Source organism: Onychomys torridus, chromosome 3, assembly GCF_903995425.1.
Source record: "Onychomys torridus chromosome 3, mOncTor1.1, whole genome shotgun sequence".
NCBI classification, from domain to species: domain Eukaryota; kingdom Metazoa; phylum Chordata; class Mammalia; order Rodentia; family Cricetidae; genus Onychomys; species Onychomys torridus.
In genome coordinates, this window is record NC_050445.1 from 114,139,516 (window position 1) to 114,162,021 (window position 22,506).

Below are 22,506 nucleotides of genomic sequence, written 5' to 3' on the forward strand. Positions count from 1 at the left end.
GAGACCCAAACACATAAAACTCATCTGAGCTGAACAGGAAGACAGATGACCTAGCTTTAAAATGGGTAAAATATCTGAGTATCCTTCCCTCCAAAGACAAGCACACAAAAAGAACTTTACTATCCAGTCATTTGTGAAGTTCAGATTAAAAGTATCATGAAGTGCTTTCACATCATTTAGGATGGTCATACCAAAAACACGAATAATGACAAGTTTGGGTAAGATGTGGAAGAACTGGAATGCTCAATACACTGCACATGGGCATTTTAAAAAAACAGTTTCTTAAAACATTAAAAATTTATCATAAGCTATTTCACACCTAAAAGAAATGAAAATGCTTATATAAAACTTCTAAATAAATGTTCATAGTCATGTTCTGACAATTAAAAAACAATCTAAACATTCTAAATGTTCACTAATAGACACAATGTGGTAAAAAACCCATATAATCAACTACTACTCAACAGTAGGAGGAATTACTGACAACATACCACATGGATAAACTTTGAAAACATCACACTAAAGCAAGCAAGCCAGATGCAAAAGGCTGCACCATCAGTGACTCATATGAACTGTGCAGAATGGGCAAGATGAGGGTTCCCAAAACTGTAAACAAAAACAAGGGAGCTTCCCAGATTGAAATATTCTAAAGTGGATATGCTGATGACTGCACAACTCACTTGGGCTAGAAACTGTTAATATGGGTTGCCTCTGATGAGTTGAGGCCTGGGAAGAAAAGACAGGACACTCATCAAATACTTACGGCATATTATTTCTAATGTTTCACTGGGCTGTATTACCAGTTTAAGAGAGAATTAACAGAACAAAGGCTTGAAGTGATGAGTGTAGCAATAAGGACATAATGAGTTTGATGGTGCTAGGTTGTAGAAATTTTAGCCCTAAAAAAGTGGTAAACTGATTCTATCAACATGCTTAGTTCAAAGTCCAAGTTTTAAAGTAGGATATCCACAAACATATCCCCAAGAAAGGTACTATAGTTGGAAACAGAAATGGCAAGTTCTTCCACACAGTTATCTGTGAGGGATGGTTAAAATGAATATCTTGAGAAATAAACCTTGTGAGCAGGGAGCTAAGAGGGAGAAAGCTAGACCCGTTTCCCATGACAGAATGGCCAAAGCAAGTGGATTTGCAATCTTAGTAGTAAAAACCTCTGACAATTAAGGTCTAAGATACATGCACTGGTCTGCCCTCTAAGGAGATGGTGCAGATGAGCTGCTGAAGCAAAGGCTGGTGTGCCCTGCTTCAAACCGGGTGTGACAGTGATGGAAGGAGCACAGGTCCCCTCTATTTCCAAGATACACAACCAGTTGTGAATGCACGAAAGTCAGGGAAAACTCACATTTACAGTGTAATTTTTGTTAAACATTCAAAACTATAGTCTAAAAATAAACTCCTCCCAACAAAATGATGGCAAAGACCAAAGGAGACAAAACAAATACTAACTGGGATGCTGAGAAACTGAAATGTTCACACTACCTATGGGGATGTGAAATGCTAAAGGCATTTTTCAAAGTCTAGCATTTCACTGGATGTTAAGAGAGTTGCTTAGGATCAAACAATTCCTCCCCTAGGTATATTCCCAAGAAAAGGGAAAATAGGCCAACACATAAAAATGTATACATGCTCACCCAGCTTTGTTGAAAATAGGCAAAAAGTAGAAAATATCCATGAACTGAATGACAAAACAAAATGTGGCATTCAATTCAGTGGAGTATTTGGCCATAAAAGTAATAAACGTGCTATGGCATAATGTGAAAACATTAGGTGAAATGCAGCCCCACACCCTAGAGTAAAGCCCAAGGCATAGGCATATGGCCAGTCAAGCAATGGTGTAGGAAATACTGAGTTCTACCCAGATTCCAAAGTCACCATGAAAAGACTTGCACTTTGTGCCCAACTGGTTTTGGGGATCCACCATGGGATACATTGTTAAAGATTGACAGATGCTTCCTGCAAGCAATAGACCAGGTGACTTAGTCCACAGAAGGATGCCGGCACTTTATCAACCTCCAGATGAGTGTGGATTGCCTCATTCTGTTTTCCAACACGGGGCTTCCAATAAAGATTTTGTTTTGTTTATTTGTTTGTTTGTTTGTTTGTTTGTTTTTTGAGACAGGGTTACTCTGTGTAGCTTTGCACCTTTACCTGGAACTCACTTGGTAGCCCAGGCTGGCCTCGAACTCACAGAGATCCACCTGGCTCTGCCTCCCAAGTGCTGGGATTAAAGGCATGCGCCACCACCGCCCCGCTCCCAGTAAAGATTTAAGTGTTTCCAAGTTAAATGGCATCAGTTACCATGGTGTACACTTTCTTTTGTGTATCATCTTGGAAGAACACATGCTAGCTGGCTGCTCTCTCTAGTGTTTACTATGAGAACAAACTCACCTGTTAGTGCCCGGTTCTACACATGGACAGGGAAAATGCTACCATTTCAGGGAGGTTTCTGGATGCTTATAGTACCTTTTAAGTTATAAAGTACTTGATAAAATCCATTCCCACATTTATTGATTAGACATCAGAAAAGCAGCCTTCAAATTAAATATTGTATTTATGGAGACAGGATCTCATGTAGCACACAGTCTGGCCTTTGTAGGCATTTCTGATCTACCTGCCTCAGCCTCCCAAATTCTGGGAGTACAGGCATTTGCCACTATGTCCTAGCTTATTTAAACTTTTAAAAAGTCTAAAATTACTTCTAATTTTTTTCATTAATCATACCAGTCGGTAGAAAACCTAGCTGGCAAGTGTGATGGTGTATAACTGTATTCCAGCACTTGGGAGGCAGAGGCAGGAGAATCAGGTAACCAAAGTCACCTTTGGGTACACATCAAGTTAAAGGCCAGCCTGGGCTACATGAGACCCTGTCCAAAATAGAGAAATTACTCTGAATATAATAAAAATTGAGCTTTGGAAATCATATTTGTTAGCTTAATTTCAATGGCCTTCAGTCAGCTAGGCAACTGAGGGGAGCGGTTTTTCCTTATAAGGAATGGATCGATGGTAATTAAAAGTACCTAAGTTTAGGCCAGAAATACACTCTAGTAAGTCAGTCAAAACCAAAGGGGCTCTATGGCACCAAAACATGCTTCTTGTCAAAAGGCTTTTAGAAATGTCCAGATCAACTACAGCTGATGTCCAGATAACTATAATCTAATAATAAAATATGCTGGCCCACTAAGGGGTAACATAATTATGTGTCTGTACAAAAAAATAACCTTTTGACATGTAATTCCTAGAGACAAAAGTTACAAAGGAGACTTAGGGAGTAAATGATACCCATTATAAAAAATTGCTGGGCATAGTTGCACACACCTTTAATGGGAGGCAGAGGCAGGCAGATCTCTGTGAATTTGAGTCCAGCCTAGTCTACATTGTGAGTTCCAAAGAGCTGGGACTATGTAGAGAGACCCTATTTCAAAAACAAACAAAATATGTGTATAAAACCTTCCCCCAGAAGGCTAAAAGGCCATTGTATCTGAATAGGTTTTGGGGTTTTGTTGTTGTTTTTGTTTTTGCTTTTTTCCTGGTACCCATCCATATGAGGGAAGACTGAGAAATAGGAAAACAGCTGTGAGTGACACCAACATTCAAGCTGTAGCCACCAAGGCTGTTAACACACTATGAGGTCATTATGGTCAAGGTCAGGAAAGTTCCCAGATACAGCAGGACTGAGGAACACCAGAGAAAGGTAACCAAGGACTTAACTCCACCATCAATATGTGGGGAAAGCAGGACGTTGGCTCATGGTCACGAAAACCTTGCAGAGTGGCAGAGCAGGATAGTAGCAATTCAAAGGTTTTCTATCAAGTTGGGAACATTATGGTCTGAAAGTGGCTTTTCTTCTTTGTACTCCCTTAAACACCTTAACAGCTGGCTCTAAACATCCAGAGGGATCAGATCACTCACGGGGTGACTGTACATCTATTTGACTCAGGCGGCCAGCTGCACCTGAGCTGTTAGGTTTACTTGGAGGCTCTGATCCAATTTTAGAATTAGTGAATAAAACTTCATACTTGAGCCAGAATTAATTTCCACTTCAGATTATTCCATTTTGACCAGGTCCCCCATATTTCAACTGTTAAAAGAACCATGCTACTCAATTCATGAGTCTTAATGATTAAGAGTCCAGCTTACTAAAAGGATACCAAATTGTCTTAGTAACTTTACATTACTTTCTTATTAAAAGGTATTTACTGATAATTGACTATTTAGAAATGCGTATACACAAAATAAATTGTATGTACATTAGCAGTTTAAATGTACTGCTTCCCTACCCCAACATGTTTTTTTTAGTAGAAAGTTTGTGTTTATAATCTTGAGGTTGGGGCTAATAGGATGAATAGAGAAACAATGTGTATAACAACATAATGGCAGTCCAACTAATATGTAAGAATCAACAAAAATGTCTTCAGAGAATAATGAAAAAGATTATAAAAGACAAAATAAAAATATAAGTAGCAAATCTTAAACTAAATATTTTTCAACACATTTCAGAGTATTAGCAGATGTTAAAAAGGTGAGTCCCTAAATTGGGCCTGGGGATAACAAAGCACACACCCCAGAGGGTTACATTCAGGGGCAGGAGGTAGTGGGCTATAGATTACAGCAATTCAATTTTGATTAGCTACTAGGTAGGTTTTGTAACTTTTTGGTCAGTTTACGCTTTCCTCAATCATCATCTATTTAGATTCTAAAATATATCTGCCTAAAGAACTGCAAACCAACCTTTAAAAATATCGCCTTTATCCCCATGTGATGCACACATATCCATGAAGGCAAACCCACTCATGTAAATCTAAGAAACATCCCCTTTGTCTGTGCCTGTGTCTCCATATCACTAGATATGATCTTCTTTCCTTCTGTGGCAAGAACAACCAGAGAGGGAACTACTGTTCTTTTAACGGATCTGCTCAACTGTACTGATCAGTCCTGGAAATGGATTCCTATGGCGGACAAGCCCTTCTCACCACAGATTTAGCCACAACCCCCAAGTTTTGACATACTGTTACGACCTTGAAAAGACTTATTTCACTCTCATGTATTTAATTTTAAAATACTTGTTCTGCTCAGTTTTACTGTGTTGTGGTTACAGAATACCAGCTTATTTATAAAACTACTTTGAGATTTGTCAACATTTTGCCTAATGTACAGTTATTTTTTGTAAATATTCCATTGATGTTTGTAATTAACAATGGGTGCTGTGTTTTGAGAATAAAGTTTTACAGAGATATCTTAAAACAAACTTGTTAATACTGTGCCACAGTCTCCCATCCTTTCTTCATGTGTATGTGAGTCTCAAAGAAGTGTGTTAGAGCATCCACTCCACTGGTCATATTCTGTATTAGAACTGTGGGTGGGCAAGTCAATGTGTTAGAGCTGAAAATAAATCTCTTTAAAGCTTTTCTTTTGACAAGGAAAGCTGTGCTACTGTGCCATATCCACAGTTTGAGAGTATGGCAAACAAAGACAAGTAGCATTCACTCAGACACAAAACAAGAAAAACCAAAAAGATCACATGAAACAAAACAACAACAAAACGTTATCTTTACATGGTATAGAAATCTGTATTTCTTATTTTCAAATGAAGATTTGATATTACCAGCTGAAAAGTAGAAATGGAAATTTTTATACAATTCAGGCAGGAATAAAGATTAAAAAAGAAATTTTGTACTTTTGCATGAAATTAAGTATTCGTGTAGCCTGACAAGAATCCCACTTCCAGTATATATGCAAAAGACTGTCACAGAGAGACAAAGATCTGCACTGCTTGTTTTGTGTGCTGGACATCTGGGCTGAGTGTCCAGCAGAGCACATGTAAATGTGCAGAGTCTCCATAGAGTTTTATGCAGTGATTAGACACCTGGGTTAGATATACTTGTAATGATTAGATGTCAATGGATTCTGAACCTATGAGCACAAAAGGAAGAAGGGAGGAGGAGAAGGAAGAGGAGGGGGAGGAGGGAGAAGAGGAAGAGAAAGAAGGGGAAGAAGAAACAGTGGTATGCTTTTTATACTGAAATGCGTGTACACACACACACACACACACACACACACACACACACACGTTTTTGTTTTTTTTCTTGTTTTTTCGAGACAGGTTTTCACTGTTTAGCCGTGGCTGTCCTGGAACTTGCTCTATAGATCAGACTGGCCTCAAACTCTGAGATCCATCTGCCTCTGTCTGCTGAGCCCTGGGATTAAAGGCATGTGCCACCACAAGCAACACAATAATTTTTAAGAACCCATGTGATCCAAAATACATTTTTTAAAGGCCAGTCACATGATTGAAATAAGAATGGTTACAGGGAAATTTCTTTAAAGGGAGGCCATGAATGAGAACACATTTAATTCAACCAATTATTAGCACTAACTTTTTTTTTTTTTTTTTTTTTTGGTCAGGCATGATAGTGTTATACTGAAATGCTACAATCTGGGAGACTTAGGCTGAAAGATTACAAGCTTGGGACAAGCTTTGGGTTACACAGTAAAACTATGTATATAAAAAAAGACGATGACGACGATGAGGAGGAGGAAGAGGAGGTGAAAATGGTGTAGGAACTGCACAGTATCTCCCTCCTACTTCTCTGTCGCCACACTTCTGAGAAGATTCACTAGGACAAAACTCGAGGGTCAGATGATCATTCAGGCAGAAAATAAAAATTAATGAGATTTGGAAATCTGAATTCTCTGCACACCTATTAATGTCACACAAAAACAAGTTTTGGGTGGGGACAGGGAGCTGGAGAGGTGGCCTAGTGGTTTAGGGGGTTTTGTTCCTTGCAGAAAACCAGGGATTGTTTCCCAGCACCTGTATAGTGGCTCAAAACCATGTGTAACTCTAGTTCCAGGAGATCTGATGCCCTCTTCTGACTTTCATGGGCACCCCATGAGGTGCACATACCTACATACATGCAGACAAAACACTCACACACATAAAATAAAGACAAACAATACCCCTGACACACACACACACACACACACACACACACACACACACGCACACATTTTACGGTTTCTTATTAGAAAATATATCCAGCAAAGGTGTCCAAAATACTTAGTGGAGGAAAAGTAGGCTGCAGCAGATGGTGCTAGGGCAGCTGGATAGCAACATGCAAAGAAATAAGGCTGCCCCATACAACCTTTAAAAAGTAGCTGAAACTGACATAAACTAAAGCTAAAATTATAGAGCCACTAGGAGAAAAGCAAGGGGTATTTTTTCATGTGACTTTGGGTTGAGGCATTTCAGATGTGACATTAAGGTGCATAAGAGATGAAGTACTTGAACAGGATTTTGCTAAGCTTAGAGTGCCTCGCACTGCAAGTGAAATCAATAGCCTGCAGAGCTTCGCAAACCGGAAGAACAAGCGCAGAGTGGTGGCACTCATTTTTAACCTTAGTACTTGGTAGGTAGAGACAGGAGGATCTTTGCGTTCCAGGCCAACTAAACTGGTCCACACAGCGAGTTCAGAGCAGCCAGGGCTACATAGAGAGACACTGTTCAATTAAAAAAAAAAAAAAGCCACAGTTAAACCCCAGGCAGAGCTCCAGGAGTCCAGTCGGAGAGAGAAGAGGGATTCCATAAGCAAGTGCATCAGCATCATGATGGGGAAACCTGCAGGGATGACCAGACCAAACTAGTGGGAACTCAGGAAAGTTGGATAATGGCTGTGGAGCCTGCATGGGACTGGACTAGGTTTTCTGCATGGGGAGACAGTTGTGTAGCTTGATCTGCTTGGGGGGCCCCTGGCGACAGGATCAGAATACCTCCCTGGTGCATAAGAGGGTTTTTTGGAGCCCACTACCTATGATGGGACACTTTGTGCAGTCTTCTTGTGGGGGAAAGAAGGGGTGGCTTGGGAGGAGGAGGCGGGGGGGGGGCACAGGAGGAGGGAAGAGAGGGATCTTTGATTGGTGAAATAAATGAAAAAAGTTCTTAATAAAAAAAGAAACCAGCAAAAAAAAAAAAAATAATAATAACCAAACCAAAAAAGAAAAATGGGGGAAGAACATGTTTTCAAATCATATACCCTTTTAAAGATTTGCACTCAGGCTTTGTAGAGGACTCACACAACTTGACTAAAGAAACACTCCTAAAGTTGATAATTATTACAGTCAGCATTACTCTACTTCCAGTTTAAAACTTTTGACTTTTCTGTATGATTAAAACAACAACAACAACCACCCAACAACAACAATAAATACATAGTGCAGTGGCACATGTCTATAATCAGGAAACAAGCAGGCAGTTTTGAGTTCAAAGCCATATAAAATAAGATAAATAAATCTTTTAAAAAATAAGTAATATCTACTAGAAAACACAAAATACAAAAACTGACTCAAGAAATAGAAATCAAAGAAAAACACATGACCTATGGCTATAGCACTCACTGGTAAGTTCTTTCAAACACAAAGAATTAATATTAACCACAGCTCAATCCTATCACTCATCATCAAAACACAGCAGGATGACAAACTCAGTCCAGGAGGCTGGTATTATCCTGACAACAAAGACAGCAAAGACATCACAAGAAAACTACAGGCCATATGAATACAGTTGCAAACGCCTTCTTCAAAAGTCTAGTAAACTGAATCCCATGGCACAAGAAAAGGATTGCATAACATAGCAAAATGGGAATTACACCAGGAATGGAAATTCGGTTCAGCATGTGATTCTCAATTAATGTATACCATACTAACAGGAAGTGGGACGGTAGTGACAGTCATTTCAACAGCTGCCAAATTTGACCAAAACCAAAACCATTTTATAATAAAAATAAAATACAGGCGAGGAAAGGGGAACTTCCTCAATATAACAAATCACAAGAGAAAAGTACACAGTTAACACATTCTCAATTGTGAAAGATTAAAAGTATTTCTCCTGCGAACATAAACAAGAGTACCTGCTTTTACCATTCAACACTCTACTAGAAGTTCTCGGTAAATCAATTAGAAAAATTAAAACCATCCAAATTGAAAAGAAGAAAGACTGTCTCTATTTGCAGATGAGAGGAAATTCTACATGTTCTACAAGAAAATTAAGAATTAAATAATCCCAGCACTCAGGAGGCAGAGTCAGGCAGATCTCTGTGAGTTCAAGACCAGCCAAGTCTACAGAGTGAGTTCCAGAACAGGCAGGGCTATACAGAAAATCCCTGTCTCAGAAAAAAAAAAAAAAAGAAAGAAAGAGAGAGAGAGAGAGAGGGAGAGGGAGAGGGAGAGGGAGGGAGGGAGGGAGAGAGGGAGGAGAGAGAGAGAGAGAGAGAGAGAGAGAGAGAGGAAGGAGGGAAGGAGGGAAGGAAAAGGGAAGAAAAGAAAAAAGAAAGGAAAGCGGTAACAAATCAACTTAGCAATGCCACTAAGGTACAAGATCAACATGTAAAAATTAGCGATGTATCTATCTATATATCAATAAATAATCCAAAAATGAAATTAAAATACACTTACAACAGCATCAAAAAGAATAAAATATTTACAAGTATAGGCTATTAAGTGACTCTGAGTGGTCAAATCAATCTCGACAACAGGACAGTTCTTTCTTCAAAACTTTGATGGCGACATACTGAATTCAAACTGGTACTGGCACAAGGAAAACAAACCAATGGAACAGAATACAGTATCCAAATGTGGACAGACACGCGCGCAGTCACATGATTTCTGACGACAGTGCCAAGGAACAAATGGGAAAAAATAGCCTAACAAACGATCTTGCCAGAACTAGACACAGCATGCCAAAAGATGAAGCTAGATCCTTTCTGAACACCATATATAAAGATTAACTCAAAACAGGATTTCTAAATATTAAAGCTAGACTAAAAAGACAAAAACCTTATGACATCAGACTTGGCAACAATTCCTTGGATATGACTCCCAAAACACAAGTAACAAAAAGTATACGCTGCACTATTAAAACTGCTTTATGTCACAAGATACCATCAACAAAGTGACTGTGTGAGAGGCCACTTACAGAATGGCAAAATATATTTTCAGAATATGCATTTAGTAAGGAGATACTATACTGAAGATAAAGAAAAGGCTAACAACTCCAGTACAAAAAGCCAAGTAGCTAAGTTTCTAAAGGTCAAAAGACTTAAAAAAAAAAAAAAAAAAAAGGCTAAAGAAGATAGACAAATGGTTAAAATGCATATACTACAAGTTCAACATGGTTAATCACTACAGAAATGTAAATCAAATTCACAGTGAGAAACCACTTCCTATTCAATAGCACAGCTAGTAGATAAAATTAAAAAACAGAAAATAAATCCTGGCAAGGAGGTGTTGGAATGGAAACCCTTGTACAGTACTGGTGGGAGTGTAAAATCATGCAGTCACAGAGGCGGCGGCCTGTAGGGGCACTCACATGACTTTCGGCAGAAGCAGAAAGGACAACCGGTGTGGTCTTACCCGCTGGGCAGTTCCTTAGTAAGAGACAATCGCTATATGATTTGGCATTTCCACTCTTAGATGGACCACAAGGAACTGCATATAGGGATCCAGGATCAGCCCTATTCACAACAGCTGAAGAGTTGAAAGTATCCAACTGTCTATCGCTGGATGTATAAATAGATAACCTAGTATGTTGCAGACACATACATCAGAATAGTATCAAACATGAAAATCTGAAGTACTGTTTGTGCTTTAACATAGATGAGTCTTGGAAAAATATGTAAGTCTGACATGGGGCTGGAACTACAGCTTGGTGATAGAGCACTTGGCTCAAAAGGACTGGGGGCAGGAGAGAGCCTGACAATCACATACTATATAGTTGTGTTTATATGAAATGACCAGAACAGACAAGTCCCCAGAGACAGAAGCAGAAGACTGGCTGCCAAGGGCTGGTGAAAAGGGCAGGGTATGGATGATTATTATAAGACCCAAATGTCATTTAATTATGTAAGTGGGGGGGGGGAGTAAACTTTCTAGATTCTTGAGATAGGGTCTTACTAAGTATCTCAGGATGGCCTCAAACTCACAGCAATCTTCCTGTCTCAGCTTCCTGAGTACTTCAATTACAGATATAGACCATGATGTTCAGCTCAAAAGTGTAAACTTAGTATTACGTGGTCACACATTAACCTTCAACCTGAATCCTTTCCCCTCTTCCCAGTGTTATTTCCAGTCTTGTTTATGACTTTAAAAAAAAAAAAATTAATGTTTGTGATCAGTGTCATTTCATATCCACCCAAAGCTCAAACATAAGAAATACTGCTTACGGTAAACCGAGCATCTCCTATCTCCTTTCCCTATAGGCCAGCAGTGTCCATGAAATCCTACCGACAAAATATTTTTGAGCACAAATTGCATTTATTTGTAAATTATTTCACTAGCCATATAATTATAAAATATACAAAAATAGAAAATTTGAAAGCTCGAGTTAAATAAATATAAATTCTATTTTCCCTATTCCAATGGACAGAGCATCTCTCCAGAGAGCTCTTCTCTAGATTTGATTTTGCTTTTTGAGAGAGGTTTACACTAAGTAGCTAAGGCTGGCCTCAAACTCATGATCCCCCTTGCTTCAGCATCCTGATTGCTGAGATAGCAAGTGTGCACCATCATGTATACGGTTCTAATTTTATTCTTGTATCTTTCTGTTTTTAACCAACTCTTATTGAAGTAAGGCAACCTCACAGCCTAGTGGCTGTGGCATCTACCATGAGGGATTTGGAAGTCTGTTACCTTGTAATGTCTTCTTATGAAGACAGATGAGGAAACTTCACTTAGGTATTTGTAACTGAAATAACTAATGATTTTGAAATTCTGACTTGCTTTCATAATACAATGTGGAGTGATTACAACTTGTCTTCCAGAGCATGTAACACCAAACTTGTAGCTTATTTCTGGCAAACACATCCACCAGGTGTACTTATCGCCCCCTGGCTTTAACTTGTCTTTCCATCTTATTTCTTTTAAATCATGGTGTGGCTTACCCCAATTTCAATTTTTGCATGATCCTAATGTTTCATTTACTTAAAAACAATGTCGTATTATATGTGTATGTGTTTAAAGGCAATTCAAATAGTTCTCAGAAGACAGGAGGAAAGAATAAAAAACAAAACCCCCTTCCCCAGGCCAAACAGAGCCATGCTAAGCTCGAAGCTCCCTTGGTCAGGGTCTTCCTTTTACTTCACAGATTCTGAAAACTGTCTAGTGCAAAGGTCTGCATCCAAAGGGTGATTGGCAAGTGTGTGTTGGTGGAAAGAAATGACAACAAACAATAGTGCTGTGCTACACTTCTCACTCTTTTCAGCTGGGCAGAAACGTTATTATAGTGAGGAAGAAAGGGTAAATGGCTTTTTTCTCCACCTGTATGAAGAGATTAACTAAAAAGTCCACAAAAAAGGCAGTCACAATGCCAGTTGAATTTGTAGCCGTGTACCTGGATGTGCCTCCTCCTGGTGTGCTCAGAAGTCATTTGGGGATAGCCTGTGTTCAGTGCCTTCTTGCTGTGATTGGCCCACTTCTCCAGATATCTCCTCTGTTGATTAGTGACACTGTTGTATAATTTAATTCGCCTGGGTGACAAATACAGTCTCTCATGGCCAAAAGCTTGGACCAGTCGGGCTGTGTCAATGGTGGATATGGAGCTACTCCTTTCATTTAAAGTCACATCCCTGTCAGTTTGGGTCAATACATCTGAGTCCACAGGAGAAGTCGTGCTGGAAAAAATGTTGGGACTATCTGTGAGGAGCTCACTTTCCTCTGAGGGTCTAGAATCCGAGGAGGTATTGCTGATACAATTAAAACCTGGTTGTTTTCTCAAGATGTATTTGTCTAACTTAACCTGCTCAATCTTAATCTGGTTGGACTTCCCACCGTGGTGAGAAAGCACTCTGCTCTTCCTAAAGTCACCAGGACTCTGACCTTTCTCTAGGCTCTTAGGCCACTTCCTCTGCAGCTTGCCTTGCTGCTGCTGCTGCTGCTGCCGCCTCCTCCCAGTCCGCCCCCTCACTCCTCGTCCCCCTCTGCTTTCGTCCTGTGTACTTTCTGAGGCCTGGAGTGAAAGTGTGATGGGATTCTGAAGCAGTTTAGCCAAGCGATCAAGTCGTTCCACCAAAGAGAGTTCATTCTTATCACAGACGCCAGGAGGTTTCTGCTGCTTCTGTCGCTCCTGGTACTTATTCCAGAGCTCATTCAAGCTCACGGTGCACTGTGTTGTTGTTAACTCTGGGGCGACCTTCTGATCCTTTTTATGGTCATTCGTCTGTCTTTTGCTTTTTGGGTCTCTGACCTGATTCTTGATAGTATGCATCTTCTCATTGTCTCCCAAATTCAAATTGATGCTGAGACTTTTAATTCTAGTATAATCCATCGTGGTCTTGTCTGCACTTGGGCCAGGAGGAGGAAGGCAGCTGTGCTCTGAATGATGGTGAAAGAAATCCTTCCAAGAGTGCTGCATGAAAACACCCCTTCCCAAAGACTCATGGCAGAGATCCTGCTCATGGGGCAGGTGCACTGGATGATGGAAGTAAAACTTGGCTGATCTGAAGACGGAGTGAGTGGTGTTTTCAAATGCTGAATGACATTCAGACTCTGAAAAGAACAAAAAGAAAAAAAGGTTTTGAAAGAATTTGGAAATATTTGTATTCCCTTTATAAATACTGCTTTCTCTTTAGACACAGAACATGTGCTTAGCAACCAGACTGACATGAATCAAAATATATGGATTCTGGGTTAACTCTGCCATTATGTGACAGAGCTGGGGCTGGATGTCAGATGAAAGAATGCTTGCCTAGCATGCACAAAGCCCTTGGTTCAATTCCCAAAATGCTATAAACTTCATTTATAGTCCTAGCACTCAAAAAATAGAGACAGGAAGATCAGGTGTTCCAGGTCATCCTCTGCAACACAACCAGTTCAAGGGCAGCCTGGTCTAATTATATGGTACCCTGTCTCAAAAACTAAAAACAAGTGTCCAAGCGCTAAAGTACAGAAGCCTTTGGGCCTCTGAGAGTTCAAAGGCCAGCCTGGTCTACACAGTGAGTTCTAGGCCAGTCAAGGAAGGCTACCTTGTCTCAAAAACAACAACAAAACGAATCTGGATTGAACTCTTCCATTATGTGACAAAGCTATGTGACCTCAAGGACAGCCCTTTAGTTCTCCACACTACCATTAGTTCCCTTATATATTCATGACCTGTTCTAGATAGGCAACTTTTTGTATGTGTTCTTTCTTTAAAGAAGTTCACTCTGCTAGTAAGACTTAGATGGATATCTCCAGCTAAAACCCCTGAGATTTCACCATCAGCATTAAGTGGGTGAAGTGAAAAGAACTTGTTTTCAAGCCTCATGTTTGGGCAATCACTCCACATCAAAACAGGCATTATTGAAGGCAATCACATCTTACAGTTTACTAGAATGTGTTCCTCTGAGCTGCACATTAGAACTTCATCCCTGATTGCTGGCCCATTCAAATCATGGCAGCAGCACTCAGAAACTCTTGTGCTGGCTCATTCCTTTGTTCCTTTTCACAGCCAAGCTGCTAAAGTAGCAAACATGTACTGGTCTCTAACTCATTCCCAAACCAATTCTCTCTTCAAATTGCTCCTGAGTTTAGCGACCCCACTGGATTATAACAGCTCTGATGTGACCAATGGTCTCCCAAAGAGCCAATTCTATCTAGATAGTATGCTCACACCCAAAAGTCCCTTTCAAGATGATCACACTTCTTCTCATGGTTTTTTGTATTGTTGCAGTGTCAATATATATTCATAGATTTATATTACAAGCTATGATTTCTCTCAATCCCAGATTTACATCTATGTATCAAATATATCAGTTAGATGTACAGTCACCTTAACTTTTAAATGTTGTTAACTGAATTCTATTCTAGCCTTTACTAAGAAATTCATTTAAAAAAATTAGAACTAATATAAAAACTTAGGTAGGTTTCAAGATAAAAATATGTGTTTACAATTTGAATTTTATATACTTACAGTAAGTAAACTGAAAATGAAATAAAAACCAATTCTAGCACAAATATGTAACAAAGGATATACAGCAAATATAGCTGTGCCTACATGTTGTAGTGGTCTGAATGACAATGTCCCCTGGAGACTCAGGTATTTGAATACTTGGTCTTCAGGTGGTGGCACTGTTTGGGAAGGCTTAGTTGTGGCCTTGCTCGATGAAGTATATCCCTGAGGGCAGGCTTTGAGGTTTCAAAGACTTACATCATTCCCAATTCACTCTCTATGCTTCATGCTTGCAGTTTTAAGACATAAGCTCTTAGCTTGCTTGCTGTGGGATATTCTGTATGTTAAATGTGTTGCTCTGATTGGTTAATAAATGAAACACTGATTGGCCAGTAGCCAGGCAGGAAGTATAAGAGGGACAAGGAGAGAGAAGAATTCTGGAGGGTGGAAGGCTGAGTCAGGAGCCACTGCCAGGAGCTGCCATGAGTACCAACATGTAAGATACTGGTAAGCCAGGGGCTGGAGAGATTAAGGCTCAGAGGTTAAGAGCACAGACTGCTCTTCTAGAGGTCATGAGTTCAATTCCCAGCAACCACATGGTGGCTCACAACCATCCATAATGAGATCTGGTGCCCTCTTCTGACCTGCAGGTGTATATGCAGACAGAACACTATATACATAATAAATAAATAAATAAATCTTAAAAAAAAAAAAGATCCTTTAAAAAAAAAAAAGAAACTGGTAAACCACAAGCCATGTGGAAAAGTATACATTTATAGAAATGGGTTAATTTAAGATAGATAGAAGAACTAGATAACAAGCAGCCTGCCATGGCCATACAGTTTGTAAGCAATATAAGTCTCTGTGTGTTTACTTGGTTGGGTCTGAGCAGCTGCGGGAATGGTGGGTGAGAGAGGTTTGTCCTGACCGTGGGCCAGGCAGGACTGGAGAAAACTTCAGCTACACTTGCTCCAGTCGCCATACCTGCCTGCTACCACACTTCCTCTCCATGATAGTGATGGGCTCCTATCCCTCTGGAACCATAAGCCCAAAAAAACCCTTCTTTCTGTAAGTTGCCTGGATCATGTTGTTTTATCACAGTAATAGAAAAGAAACTAATACAGAAGTGGTTCTAATTACCAGTCTGACTATACTCACCTCATGAAACAGAAAAATAAAAGACACTTCATATAAGTTTTATGTAATGTATGTGTATACACACAGACACACACAAATACAAACATATACACCATTGAAAGAAAGAAAATTGGGCTACCTATAAAAATATGGTGGCTTATAAATGACTACAAAATTATTAAAGTCCTATATACAAATTCTTGAAAATATAATTCTAGTCATTATAGCACAAAAATAAAACACTAGAAAAGAATCTAATAAAAGAATCACAAAACCCATACTTTGAACACTATGAAGTATTGCTATGAAATTAAATATTTAAATAAATGAAAAACACCTCATCCATAGAGTAAAAGAAAATATCAAACAGTAACACTCTATAGATCCAGTGCGATCTCTATCAGAATCCCAGTTTGGGTTTTTTTTTTTTTGTAGAAACTGACAAAAATAATTCTAAAATTCATATGTAATTTTAAGGAATCTAGAGGAGAAAACATGATTCAGAAAAATAAAACAAAGTTTTAAAATACATCACTAGGTCAAACCTTACCATAAGTCAACAGTAATCAAGACAGATGGTATTATCATAGAATCAAAGCATAGATCAACAGATACTATTGACAGTCCTGAAATAAAATTATGTTATCTATAGTTAGTTGATTTTTGGTAAAAGTATCAGGACCAAATGATGAGGAAATAGTTGTTTTAACAACTAGTGTCACGATAAATGAATACCCACATTTATCAAAATTGAAAACTTCAGTGTTCCAAAGAACATTATTACCAAAATAAGCCAGGAGCCTATAATTCCAGGTACTAGGGAAGCTAAGACAGGAAAATCACAAAATCAAAGTCTGTTTGGACAACACTATTCTCTGTCTACCCTCCTCCTAACTCTAGCACTTAGCAATCAACTTTCTACATTCTGTTTCTATGATTTTTGTCTACTTGATATTTCATATTAGTATAATAAAAAATATTTGTGCCTTAGTGACTAGGTTATTTTGCTTAGTATATTCCTTATAAGGTTCATCCATATTGTAGCATGTGACATAATTTCCTCATGAAGGCTTCATAATAACCATCTTTAAACATATTTTCTTTTTTGATGTTTTGTTTGAGACAGGTCTAGTTATGTATTCCATAAAAAATGACCTTGAATTCACTATGTAGACCATAGTAGTCCATAATTTGTAATCCTTCTGCTTCTGCTTCATGAGTGCTTGGGTTATAGGCAAATACCACAGTGGTGGTTTGAACAGATATACAGCACCCCATAGACTAATGTATTTGAATACTTGGACCATAGGGAGTGGCACTATTAGGAAATATGGCCTAGTTGGAGGAAGTATGTCACTGTAGAGACAGGCTTTGAGGTCTCATATGCTCAAGCCATCCCCAGTGTGGAACACAGTCTCCTTCTGCTGCCTGCAGATCAAGATGTAGAACTCTCAGCTACCTCTCCAGCAACATGTCTGCCTGTGTGCTGCCATGCTTCCCACCATAATGATAATAAACTAAACCTCTGAACTAGAAGCCTGCCCCAGTGAAATGTTTCCCTTTCATAAGAGTTACTGTGGTCATGGTGACTCTTCACAACAACAGAAACCCAAACTAAGACAACTACTCTTCATTGACCAATAATTCACTTTTTCCTTATCCATTACCTGATGGACAGTTGGACACTGATAAACAAGTTGTGAAGTTTGAGGTCTTGCTCTGAATTCTTTTGAATATATGCACCAAAGTGGGACTGCTATATCAACTGGTAATTCTTTAATATTTTTAAGGAAGTACAACATTGTTTTCCAGAACAACTATACCATTTTACATTCCTGCTGGTAGTGCATTAATTCCAACTTTTCCTTATTCTTCCCAACAGTTGGTAGCGTACTTTAATTGTGCCCATTCTGATGAGCATGAGCTGTTAGTTCCTTGTGGTTTTGAGCTACATTTCTCTTAAATTAGTTGAGTGTCATTTCATATTCTCATGGGTCAAATCTATATTTTCTTTGGAGAACTATATGTTTAACTCCTTGTCCATTTTTAAGTCAGGTTTGCTTTTTTGTTTTCAAGGTACACATGCTCCTTATAAATTCTAGGTGTAATTCTTGACAGATGATTTGATTTTCCCAATTCTGCTGATAGTCTATTTATATTCTTGCTTGCTTCCAGGTGTACAAGTTTTTTAGTTTAACCTAGTTTCATTTGTCATATTAAAGAAGTGATTACCAAAATACAGTTTCCTGAAGCTTTACTCTTACATCTTCTATTAGTTTTAGGAGTTCAGGTTTGTGTCTAATCTTTTTTGATGTAAAAATTTTTATGTAAAGTAATGATTTGACTTCATTCTTCTAATGTGGTTATCCAGTTTTTCTATACTATTATCCTTTCCTAGGACTTGTACCCTTGGAAAAAAATGTTATATATTCTAAATGTAAGTAGTTATTGGACACTCTTTTCAGCATACTGAGTTAGTAGACTGAATCCTTGCTCGTTTTTCTTAGATGGAAACTCATCTTCTAACAGGTAAAAATTGACAGCTAAACAGTAATGGCTTGTGTTCTGTATGCTCTTGTCATAATATCAGGGTCAAATACAAACAAAGTCATTTAATTTGGCTTTTTACTATTATATATTGATGTTATCCTTCTTAGTACTCTAGAGTAACTTCAGGTTTCCATGTTTCAGTACTAAGACATGATACTGTACTTTTAAGATCATCATTTCTCATGTCTGGTGGAATTAGTTCCTGGACCTCTCAAGATACCAAAATCTGTAGATGCCAAGTGCTTTACACAAACAGGAAGAGGCTTGCATATATCTATGTACATGGATGTCTATCAGTACTTCTATTCTTTAAATTGTCACTAGATTACTTTTAACACCAGAAACAAGGTAAATGCTAATGTCAATGGTCATTATCCTGTGCTGTCTGTGAACAGTAATGATGAAAAAAAAAAGACTATACTAGGTCAACGAAGAAAACTTCTTTCTCAAATGTTTTCTGCATGGAGTTGGTTGAATTGGGTATGGAAGGCTGAACGTATTTCCTTGTAATGCTGCTTCTATATATATTTCCCTAGAATTAACATTTATTTTACAAATCCATATATATATTCATACTGACAAAGCAATATTAAAATGATATTGATAAGTAAAATAGAAAAGCATCTTATTTTCATCACAATGGACTGTAAACAGAAACACTAGCACTCAGGCACACACACTGATATATACTGCATTACCTGCAATATCTATCTCTAAGGATCCTTCTTTCTCTGGGCAGCGTTCCTGAGGGATGGTCCTCTCAACACAGATCTCCTCTTTCTGTTCAATAAATTTAGTGTCTGGCAGGTTTTCAGTTCTTCCATCTTGTACAGTGGTACTACTGTAACCTAAGAGAACAAAATGAACACATTAATACATACAAGAAGTTGATCCAAAAAAGCTTCTAATCATCTCATATATGAAAGTCATCGTTGTTGACACTGCAAAACATAAATATCTACACCACAATGTTTAGAAAAATGTAAATTGGAGTTAAAAATCACATATATTCAAATATGTCATAGAGAGCTACAGAATCACCATAAGATGCTGGAGAGATGGCTCAGCAGTTAAAAGTACTTGTTGCTCTTGCAGAGGACCTGGGCTCAGATTCCAGACCACATGGTGGCTTGCAATCATCTGTATGTAACTCCTGTTCAAGGGGATATGACATACTCTTCTGATCTCCATGGGCACCAGGAATTCAAATGGCGCACACACATACATACAGGCAAAACACCCATATACATAAAATAAAATCAATTGAAAATGTATTATCTATTTTAAAAGTTCCTTTTGGTTTTTTTTTGTTTTGTTTTTTTGTTTTTTAAAAAGAATCACCAGGGGTTGGGGATTTAGCTCAGTGGTAGAGCGCCTGCCTAGCAAGCGCAAGGCCCTGGGTTCGATCCTCAACTAAAAAAACAAAACAAAACAAAAGAATCACCGTAAGAGAGAGACAGATGAAGAGGTATTAAGTAACCAAACAAAGAAAAAAGTAATTCTAACAATCAGTACCATAGGAGAACTCCAGACAATTGACTTGGGTCTCTGAAGATAGGAAACATTCTGAAGTGGAAATCAAGTCACTGGAAGCAAAGAAGCCACATAACCCAGACTGGAACAGGAAAGCCACCAAACACCTACAGATTTGATAAGAGGAAAACTAGAGCAGGCCAAGTTATTTTGGAGCTGGTCCTAACATTGTAGAAGACTACTAAAGGAGCTTAGGTTTTATTCCCAAGGACAATGAGGACTAAAGTGTATCAGGAGACTAACATAATCAAAATGGTTTCAGGAACATTCATGTAGCAACAGTAAAAAAGTGGTCAAATTTTGGAGTGTTTCCAAGACTATAAATTTAAAGTCTTAGGAAAAACAGCATGTAAAAAGAAAAGTACTTTACGCTCTAAAATATCTCTAGTTCATAACTGTGGCATAAATATCAGCTGTCCTCTAATACACATTTTCTTTTTCCTCTACAATAGCTGAGCAGGTTACCAGAATAAAGGCTCAGCCTCCTTGTCAATGCAACTTGATGTGACCACATGACTTAGGCTGGCCTCTAGGATGGAAGGAGAATGCAACTTCTAAGAAGCTCCCCTAAGGAAGAACAAGCTTTTCTCTTTCCCTTTCTTCCTGCTGGGTGGAATGCCAGCTGATGATAGTACAGCTGGAGAAAGAAGGCCAGAAAGGCAACAACAGAGGAACCAAGAGCATTGCCCCCCCCCCCCCCAGCTCTGGATTTTATAGGAAATGTTTTCTTGTCCTCTTGAAACCCCGTTACATTTTGGGTTTTAATCTCTTAGAACCAAAGTTAATACTAAATTAAGCATGCTACTACAGGCAATTTCAGCATAATCCTATTGAAGTAAAATAACTTCCACAGTAAATGTGTTGAGTATCTAAAGATTAAACAGTTTTTGTGCAACAAAGGTAGGAGACTATCTTTAAAAAAATATTATATAATCTATGTTAGAGACTACTTTAACTCAGTTAAAATGTATAGCATATTTAATAAATTCAACAACTGGTATCACTGCTATTCATTTTTAAAAATATAAAGGATAAAAAAATGAAAAGCAGCTATAAAAATTTAGTAAAACAGGATCTTACAAGCATAATTTAAACATGGTAAGAGCTTCATAATAATGACTTGGACACTGCATGCAAAGTAAGAAAGGAGGGAAGAATAAGAGGAAGAAAGTTTACATTCAAAATGAATCATATGGAATGACTGACATAAATTAGGGGGAAATGTAACAGTTCTATCAGATGAAGGATTAACTCTATAAATAATAAAGAAAAGACAAAAACAAGAATATATACAAGGAAAAGAGTTCTAGACAGTCCCCAAAATATAAAATTGTCCAAATTATGGTAACAAAACAATAACAACAAAACCCTTTTCTCGCCGGGCAGTGGTGGTGCACTCCTTTAAACCCAGCACTCGGGAGGTGGAGCCAGGCGGATCTCTGTGAGTTTGAGGCCAGCCTGGGCTACAAAGCGAGTTCCAGGAAAGGCGCAAAGCTACAAAGAGAAACCCTGTCTCGGGGGATAAAACAAACAAACAAACAAACAAAAAACCTTTTCTCAAGATATATATATATATCATGCGGAGAGTATCTTGTGATAGTGAAATAAATTACTGAAAAAAAGAAAAAGGCCCTGGTAAGTCAATTTCTGACAATAAGATTGCTTTGTAATATTACATAGTCAAAAGTTCTACATAAATATCTTAAAGAATTTTTAAAAAGTCAATTTTATCCATACCAAAGTCAAACAAAACTGAAGCTAGAACCCCTCAGCTGCTTCACATGAGCAAGCTGGATGAAGGTCTGTACACAGCAGAGAAAGACTGGAGAGCACATTGCTGCTTGTTATTTTCAAGCAACAGTCTTCATAGGAAAACAGAAGAAATTGGAGCCCAAACAATGCAGTTCAGCTACCCACAGGGAACTTTTCTTCAGGCCCTGCCATCTTGGTCACAACCTTTTTACTGATGAACACTTTCTGTATTTTGTCTGAGACATTCTGATCCCCAGTGATGGGCACTTGAACTGGGGCCCCTGGATAAGGACATCATTGATCACAGAGAGAAGGAGAGGATAATAAACAAAAGACAAGCAACCTTCCTGTCCCTCCCTAATACACAGCCACCCCCAAGCCCTTTACAAATGAGAGGAAAAAGACCTCTTAGGCTTTGGTTTGGAAAATTGTAATATGAAGTAGAAAGTTTGCCACATTTTTCAATGCACATCGGTTTAAGTAAAGTAACACTTTAAAATCTGTTAACAGTCTGATGAAACCACAATCTCTTTTCTTTCAAATCAATTCATTTTTTCAAAGTAAAAGTGTAGGTTTTAACAATTCCTTGGGGCTCTCTGGCC

General features: G+C 38.4%; 1 protein-coding gene across 3 annotated transcripts in view; it reads right to left on the reverse strand.

Moving 5' to 3' along the window:
* The window catches only part of Alms1 (ALMS1 centrosome and basal body associated protein), a 111,378-nt gene that overhangs the window by 11,656 nt on the left and 77,216 nt on the right, over window positions 1–22,506 (reverse strand). For all 3 annotated transcript variants that reach the window (XR_004944468.1, XM_036180616.1, XM_036180615.1), the window contains 2 exons: window positions 19,318–19,467; window positions 12,398–13,551 (listed from right to left, as the gene is read on the reverse strand). Coding sequence is in view for 2 of the 3 variants with exons in the window: in XM_036180616.1 (XP_036036509.1) it covers window positions 12,398–13,551; window positions 19,318–19,467 (1,304 nt within the window). In the remaining variant the exon portion in view is untranslated. The remainder of the gene's footprint in view (window positions 1–12,397; window positions 13,552–19,317; window positions 19,468–22,506) is intronic.